Source organism: Poecilia mexicana, unplaced genomic scaffold, assembly GCF_051168715.1.
Source record: "Poecilia mexicana isolate PSO_F unplaced genomic scaffold, ASM5116871v1 scaffold_9, whole genome shotgun sequence".
NCBI classification, from domain to species: Eukaryota; Metazoa; Chordata; class Actinopteri; order Cyprinodontiformes; family Poeciliidae; genus Poecilia; species Poecilia mexicana.
Window position 1 is genome coordinate 658,448 of NW_028263378.1, and position 8,374 is coordinate 666,821.

An 8,374-nucleotide genomic window follows, 5' to 3' on the forward strand; every position below is an offset into this window, starting at 1 on the left:
GGAACCAGGACAGGTTCGGAAACATTGGTGGAGAAGAAGAGGCCGATGTTGAGGATCTGGGTCATAGAACCTCAGCAGAACTTTTTCCAAAGAGAGATTTAAAAAAAACGGGACTTGAGAAACCGTCCGGAACCGAGGACTCTGGGTCCGGTTCTGCAGAACCCTGACGATGTTCTGGTTTTAGTTTCTCTAGTTCTGCTGGTTCCGGCGAGAAGCTGAAGCTCTGGACCGAACCCTCCTCCTCCCCTTGGTCGTGAGGAAGGTGGGCTCGGTTCGGTTCGGATCATTAAAAGGTTTTTAAAGCGGATTATTAGCGGCGCGCGCTGCGTCTGTCCGCCGCATGAATACTAATGAGGCGCTGCGCCACTTAATCACGTTAGCGGAACAATATTAGTGCGCCATTTGGGCCGATTCCCAGCCCCCCCCCCACCCCCCTTGTCTGTGCGCGTGCCAGTCACCTGCCGCTCCCTCCGCCTCTGACTTCCCGGCGTCTTTTCGGGCTGAAGTGGCTCGTTGTTGCGGCGGGACGCGGCGGCGCGGAGCTTTTTGTTGGGAAGCTCATTAAAGCGTGTCCTCCTGCGGCCCAGACGCGCCTCTCCATTAAGGAACCGAAACGCCTGGGTCCGCGTGGTGGAGCCCCGCTCTGCGCCACGCAAAGAAAGGCGGGAGAGAAAGGAGGACCCAGCCTTTCTCACTTAAACGAATTGAAAAACATTTGCAAATCTGCTTTTATTCCCGGATTTTCTCCCCTTTCTCTCCTCTCAGACTCCCAGGACAAAAGCCCCCGGTCCGGCCCGTTCGACTTGGTTCGGCCCGCTCCGGGGCGCACGGAGCTCCGCAGAGGCCGGCGGGGCGGAGCCGGGGCCGACGCCGGGAGAGGATCCGTGAAACCCGGCTGCAGGGCTCGGTGACCACCCGGAGCTCCTGGAGGAAAATTTATGATGTTTAAAATAGTTTTGATTTTATTTGTAGGAATGTTTTAAGTATATATTTATTTAATTTACTGGGATACATATTTTACTATGGGATTAATAAAGGATTATTCTGAGTTTTTACTTGGTTTGTTTCGCCTGACATTAAATCAATTTGGAATATAAATATGTCGATTTATTTCAAAAATAAAAACCCGCAGTTAAAATAAAACTACACCGAGTCTCTTGAATGTTTCAAACATCAACAAGTTTCTGGATCCGGTCCGTTCAGGTTCGGTTCGGATTTATTTCAGGTTTCATTTAAAATCAGATTCTATTCAACATCCAGCGATGTTTCAGTGACGGGCGACAGTAATGTGTGTGTGTGTGTGTGTGTTCGGGGGGGTAATAAATGTTTAAAAGCTCATAAATACAGATCAGAGTGAAAGCGGGAATAATGTCTGAGTCGGGAGGAGGAGGAGGAGGATGAAGAGCAGCTGTTTCTCTGTAATCTGGCCTCTAATCTCATGTTCTGCTCCGTCACTCAGCCTGGATTCCAGCGCTGCTGGTTCCGGGAGGTTCTGCGGGTCCATTTTCAGGCGGATCTGGAGCCCAGAGCATGACGGAGCCTCCCCCGGCGGGCCGGTGACCCCCGGTCAGTGCTGCGTGTTTGGGCTGTGTCTACCTGCTGGTCTGGGTCAGATCGGCTCTTTCCGTCCTAATTGAGCGTGAGACCGCAGCGGAGCCAATAACAGGCCTCCTGCTCCTCCTCTCCCTCCTCTCCCTCCTCTTCCTCAGCGGCTCCGGTATAAAGGCCCCCCCACTCTCCCTCAGGTCGGTTTTCCTGCAGAACCTCTCGACTCCTGCCAGCGCCTCCCGGGCTGCAAGTGGCTGGATCTTCTTCACCGGTGAATCCAGAGAGGGAACTTCCGCCCAACTTCGGTTCCGCCGCCCCGGTCCCTCCTCTCCCCCGCCGCCATGGGCTCCGTGCTGCCCGCCGGCTCCTCTCTGGCCCTGAAGCCGCAGCAGCCGCTCTCCCTGGCGGACATCATCACCTCGGACATCCTGCACAGCTTCCTGTACGGCCGCTGGAGGCACGTGCTGGGCGAGCAGCCGCCGCACGCGCACCAGCATCACCTGCAGCACGAGGAGCGAACCGGGCCGAGCGCGAGCCCCAAGACCGCCTTCACGGCAGAGGTGCTGGCCCAGTCCTTCTCCGGAGGTGAGGGTCCGGTTCCGGGGAACTAAAGAGTTAATAATAATAATAATAATAATAATAATAATATTTATTATTATTATTATTATTATTATTATTATTTCCAAGTTAAAACATGATCGCCTCAATTCATATTTTAGGGACTTTAGATGAAAATTTCATTCCGTTTTTATTTTGGATTTAGTTTTAAACATAATTTGATTTGAAATAGAAAAACGAAGGAAAATATTTTCTGCTCAAAGTTCCGATCCATTAATTTGATCAGATATTGAAACTTTTCTGAACATGAAGATGATTTTTCCAGCTCAGCGCGGAACTTTTCTCTGATTTCTGGTTAAATTTTATTTAATTTTATCGTTTGATTCGTTTTTGTTTTTGGTGAATTTCGTTAGAAATAATTCCAGAGAAAATATTTCAGTTTGATTTTGTCATTTTTATCATTTTCTGTCATTTTGACGGAATTATTTCTGTTTCTCTGCAGGAGTTTAAAGGCGGTTCCGGCTCAACCCGCCGCTCCGGTTCCGGTTCCCTTCTTTTTTTCTATAATCTAAAATGTTTTTTCTGTTTGTGCTAGTTTCGCGGACCGGACCGAATCGAACCGAACCGAGCCAGGAGATCCACAGAAGCCGAACTTTTCTTGCAGTTTTATTCTTGTTTTTTCCAGTTATTGTCATTTGGTTCCGAACCTCGGAACTGGGTTCCGCGAGCAGCGGGACGGTCTGGTTCCGCTGAGCCAGAGCCGAACCTGGTTCTGTTCGGAGAGAACCTGAGCTAAGTGAAGTTCTGTTTGTGTTCAGAGGTCCAGAAGCTGTCCAGCCTGGTTCTGCCCAGCGAGGTCATCATCGCGCAGAGTTCGGTTCCGGGTAAGCAGAACTTTAACGGAATAGTTTATGTTTCTGCGAAACGAAGCAGAGATAATATTACACCCTGTAGAGGTTCAGTTCGGTTCGGTTCGGTCCGTCCGCAGGCTGATTGGACCTCTCTGTGCTGCAGGAGAAGGACTCGGGATTTTCTCCAAGACCTGGATCAAAGCCGGAACCGAGATGGGTCCATTTACCGGCCGCCTGGTCTCACCGGAACACGTGGACCTGTACAAGAACAACAACCTGATGTGGGAGGTGAGGCCCGGCCCGGTTCGGTTCGGTTCGGTTCGGTTTGGTCCAGTTTGGTCCGGTTCGGTTTGGTCCGGCCCGGTTCGGTTCGGTCCAGTAAGGTCCGGTCCGGTTCGATCTGGTTCGGTTCGGTCCAGTGAGGCTCGGTCCAGTCCATCCTACACACCCCAACCTCCGGTTCTGTTCGCGAATTTCAGGCTTTTCGGAACATCTAAACACTTCCAGTAGAACCAGACAGAACCGAACCAGAACCAGACAGAACCGAACCAGCTCCGGAAAGATTCTTTAAATGAGCCGAATCTTCAGCGGTTTTTCCCGCTGCAGCAGCGATCGGAACCAGTTCTGGACTTCCATCACGTCAAAATATAAAAATATCAGTTAAGTCAACAAACGGTGCGAAATTTATTTACGTTTTATTTTATAAGTTTATCTAAACATAAATAATAATAAATATAATAATTCATTTTTACAGGAGCCGAAAAACACAAAGAATCAGCAACAAAGTGCAGCCATGATTAATATTTTAATTTATTAAACATTAAAATCAGGGTTCAAACTGTTTGACTGTCGAATCAAAATTCTGCAGAAAAACTATAAAATATTACAGAAGATGAAATAAACTACAGAATGCAGCAGTTCAATAATAATAATAATAATAATAATAATAATAATAATAATAATAATAATAATAATAATAATGATAATAATAATAATAATGATAATAATGAAATTGTTGCAATAATTAAAACTTTTGACATTTTTAACTTTTATTAATTTCTCAACAGTCAGAAAATCTTGGGGGGAAAAAATCAGCCACTTTAAGTAAATAAATAAAACTGATTTTAGTGAAACTGATTCCTTTTATTAAATATAAATAATGTGTTTAATTCAACATGTTTCCCCGAGGACGTTTGATGTTATTGCTAAAAATATTTATCTAATTAAAATCCATACATCTGGAACACAAATCGCTCCACGATCGGTTTCTGATCGGTTTCTGATCGGCCTGTTTTTGTCTCCAGGTGTTCAATGAAGACGGGTCGGTCCGGTTCTTCATCGATGCCAGTCAGGAGGACCAGCGCAGCTGGATGACGTACATCAAATGCGCCCGGAACGAGCAGGAGCAGAACCTGGAGGTGGTTCAGGTCGGCAGCAGCGTCTTCTACAAGGCGGTGGAGGTCAGAAAATATCACCTATTATTGTCTGAAGCTGATGTTTAACTGAAGCCCTTCGGGGTTTAGAGTCCCAGTTGACGGCGTTTCAACCAGAAGCCTAGAGGTTGGAGTCCTTGTCAAACGGTGTTTTTGACTCAAGTCCCAGAGGGTTGGAGTCCCAGTTAAACGACATTTAACTGAAGTCCTCAAAGGGGTTTTAATGTTTTTATCTTTTTTTAAATCCTTTTCAAAATGTCTTTCTCTTTCTCACTGTTTATTCAATGTCACGTGCTGTTTTTATTTTAATTATGTAAAGCACTTTGAAATGCCTCGCTGCTATACAAATAAAATTTGGTTGATTGAAGCTCCAATAAGCGGCTGGAAAATAACTTTAAACTGTTTGAAGTTATTCAGACTTTAAACTGAAACACAAAATCATTTCAATTTTTTTTCTTTTTGAGCCAAAAAAATACTAAATAAATAATAATTAGAATAAAACAAATGAAATGTTTTTCTGTTTTGGAATTTAAAAATAAATCATTTTCATCTTTCGACATGTAAAACTATAAATATGGCATCGTTTTCATTTTTTATTTTTTTAATCTGTGAAAACGTGTTATTTTTTATTTACGAGTTGATTTAGGTTCAGTATGTTGATGATTTTTGGCTCTTATTGGTTTTTGTAAAGATGCAAATTTAATAAATCAAACGATTTAATAAAACTGATTTAATAACAAAACTGGAAAATGAATTATCTATTAAAGCATGAGCAAACAACCTGGGAATGTAAGGGATAAATTAATAACATTATTATTAATAATATAATTATTATTTTTATCTAATAATATAACAATATAATAGGAATATCGTTTATTGTCCCCCAGTGGAAAAATTCAAGTGCAATGTCCAATATTACATTAATAATAATAATAATAATAATAATAATAATAATAATAATAATAATAAAGTCCCTGCCAGGTAAATTACAGAAATAAAAGTAACAAATAATTCTACCAGATTATTTTCATCTGTCGGTTTGAAGCTGCAGGAAAATCATATTTACTTCATATCAAATGTTCTGTTTTAATTTAACAAGTTAACGAGTCCAGAGGACTCCAAAGCTCTCCGTTCATTCATTAATTCATGCATTCATTCATTAATTCATGCATTCATTCATTAATTCATGCATTCATTCATTAATTCATGCATTCATTCATTCACACAAAAAACTTCCTTTAAATAAATCAAGTCAAAAAATTGTTCTAATTAAATTTATTTTAAAAAAATTAATAAAATACATTTAGTTGATTTTTTGAAAATAAAAAAAGAAAAAAAATGTTTAAATAAAAAAAAGAAAGAGAAAACAAAAGTCAAAGTAAATTGAACGGCCTAAAGAATAAATTAGCAGTTAATTATTTTGTAATTAGATCCTAACAAACAAAATTGAATTAAATCGGAAATAATTATTGACAACACGCGAAGAGAAATCTGCATAAACTGAAATAAAATGATATAAAAAAAATTTACGATGAAATGTTTAAAACTAAAAAGATGAAATGAGGAGCAGATCCAGAACGTTCCCGCATGAATCGGATCAGGACAAGTGAACACCTGGAACCGAAACGGTTCTGCCGCTGGTGAGTGGCGCCATCTGCTGGCCGCAGACAGAAAAACACTGAAAGCCTGAAATTTACTTGATTTGAAATTATTTAAATTCACCAAATATAGTAGTAGAATATTTATGAAATTACCCAGAGTATGTTTCAGCTTCATAATAAAGTCATATTTATTATATTGTAATAATAAAGTCATATTTGTTATACTTTAATAATAAAGTCATAATTATTATATTTTAATAATAAAGTCATAATTATTATATTTTAATAATAAAGTCATAATTGTTATATTTTAATAATAAATTCATAATTATTATATTTTAATAATAAAGTCATAATTATTATATTTTAATAATAAAGTTATATTTGTTATATTTTAATAATAAAGTCATAATTATTATATTTTAATAATAAAGTCATAATTGTTATATTTTAATAATAGCCATAATTATATTTTAATAATAAAGTCATAATTATTATATTTTAATAATAAAGTCATAATTATATTTTAATAATAAAGTCATAATTATTATATTTTAATAATAAAGTCATATTTGTTATATTTTAATAATAAAGTCATAATTATTATATTTTAATAATAAAGTCATAGTTATATTTTAATAATAAAGTCATAATTATTATATTTTAATAATAAAGTCATATTTGTTATATTTTAATAATAAAGTCATATTTGTTATATTTTAATAATAAAGTCATAATTATATTTTAATAATAAAGTCATATTTGTTATATTTTAATAATAAAGTCATATTTGTTATATTTTAATAATAAAGTCATAATTATTATATTTTAATAATAAAGTCATATTTGTTATATTTTAATAATAAAGTCATAATTGTTATATTTTAATAATAAAGTCATAATTATATTTTAATAATAAAGTCATAATTGTTATATTTTAATAATAAAGTCATAATTATATTTTAATAATAAAGTCATATTTGTTATATTTTAATAATAAAGTCATAATTGTTATATTTTAATAATAAAGTCATAATTATTATATTTTAATAATAAAGTCATATTTGCTCCCAGACCATCCCTCCGGACCAGGAGCTGCTGGTCTGGTATGGAAACTCCCACAACACATTCCTGGGAATTCCTGGGATTCCAGGCGCCGACGAGGAGCAGGGAAAGAAAACCAAAACCGGTAACTTAACAATAGAGATGAGCTCGGAAGACATTTCAGAACCAGAACCAGAACCGCTGGTCTGGTTCTGGTTCCGGCAGGTCAGGTTTTGATGATCAGCAGGTCTGGATGTTCTTCTTCTCCTGCTTCCAGATGACTTCCACACCTGTGAAGGCTCCTCCTCCTCCGCCTCCTCTTCCTCCTCCGCTTCCTCCTCCAGTCTAGGGCGCATGCGCTGCGTCATCTGTCACCGCGGTTTCAACTCCCGCAGCAATCTGCGCTCGCACATGCGCATTCACACGCTGGACAAGCCGTTCGTCTGCCGCTTCTGCAACCGCCGCTTCAGCCAGTCGTCCACGCTGCGGAACCACGTCCGGCTGCACACCGGGGAGCGGCCCTACAAGTGCCACGTCTGCCAGTCGGCCTACTCCCAGCTGGCCGGGCTGCGCGCGCACCAGAAGAGCGCGCGGCACCGACCCAGCGGGGACGCGGGCGCGCCGGTGGGCGGCGTGGTGGTGGTGGGCGGCCCGGGGGTCCACTCGCCCCCACCGGCCCACCCCCCGCAGCTGACCGCGGTACCTCACCCCGCCTCCATGGTCCACCACATCCCCGCCATGGTGCTGTGAGCCAATCAGGGCCAGCGATGTGGTCAGCTGACCAATCACCGAACACAAGCTGACCGAAGACTTCTGCACAAACGCAGGTCCAGTTGGTGTTGATGAGCCCGGTTCTGTTTGATGATTAAAAGTCCAACAAACAGATCAAATGATGATCAGCTGATAAAATCCTAGAAACCGAATAAATAAACTCCTTGGTTTATTGATTATTAATCATTTTCCTATAAACTAATATTTATCAGGCACTCCGAGTCCGGACCCGGTTCCGACCGCCCAGCTGCATGATGACCCGTTCTGTTGATGTCGTGTTTGCATTGCATGCTTCTGGTTCCTGTTGAAGGTTGTGATGTTGCAGAGACAGAACCTCAGGTCCAAACCTGCAGGAAGAAAGGTTCTGCCTGAGCTGCCGGGTCTCCAGGCTCGGATTCTCCTGCCAGAACCTTTGAGACGTTTTGACACAAAGTTACTGGATGTCGGTTCTGAAACGGTTCAGCTTGTGGAAGAACAGGAGATGCTTGATGGACTGAACTCTGCTGTCACTTTATTTCATTAATGTATCAAACTGGTATCTGTACATAAAGGATGTTATGTTCTATAA

General features: G+C 40.6%; 1 protein-coding gene across 2 annotated transcripts; it reads left to right on the forward strand.

Annotated features, from left to right (window-relative positions):
* The first annotated feature begins 1,366 nt into the window (after positions 1 to 1,366).
* On the forward strand, positions 1,367 to 8,040 carry LOC148157555 (PR domain zinc finger protein 12-like). Of its 2 annotated transcripts, none has more exons than XM_088008552.1 (6): positions 1,367 to 2,133; positions 2,925 to 2,990; positions 3,121 to 3,245; positions 4,262 to 4,417; positions 7,066 to 7,180; positions 7,283 to 8,040. In XM_088008552.1, exons 1-6 carry the CDS (start codon positions 1,890 to 1,892, stop codon positions 7,783 to 7,785), a joined length of 1,209 nt encoding a protein of 402 aa, XP_087864678.1. In that variant the 5' UTR covers positions 1,367 to 1,889; the 3' UTR covers positions 7,786 to 8,040. The 2 variants fall into 2 exon arrangements, with proteins under 2 accessions (XP_087864678.1, XP_087864679.1); XM_088008553.1 differs by having other exon boundaries at positions 7,313 to 8,040.
* The last annotated feature ends 334 nt before the right edge of the window (positions 8,041 to 8,374 follow it).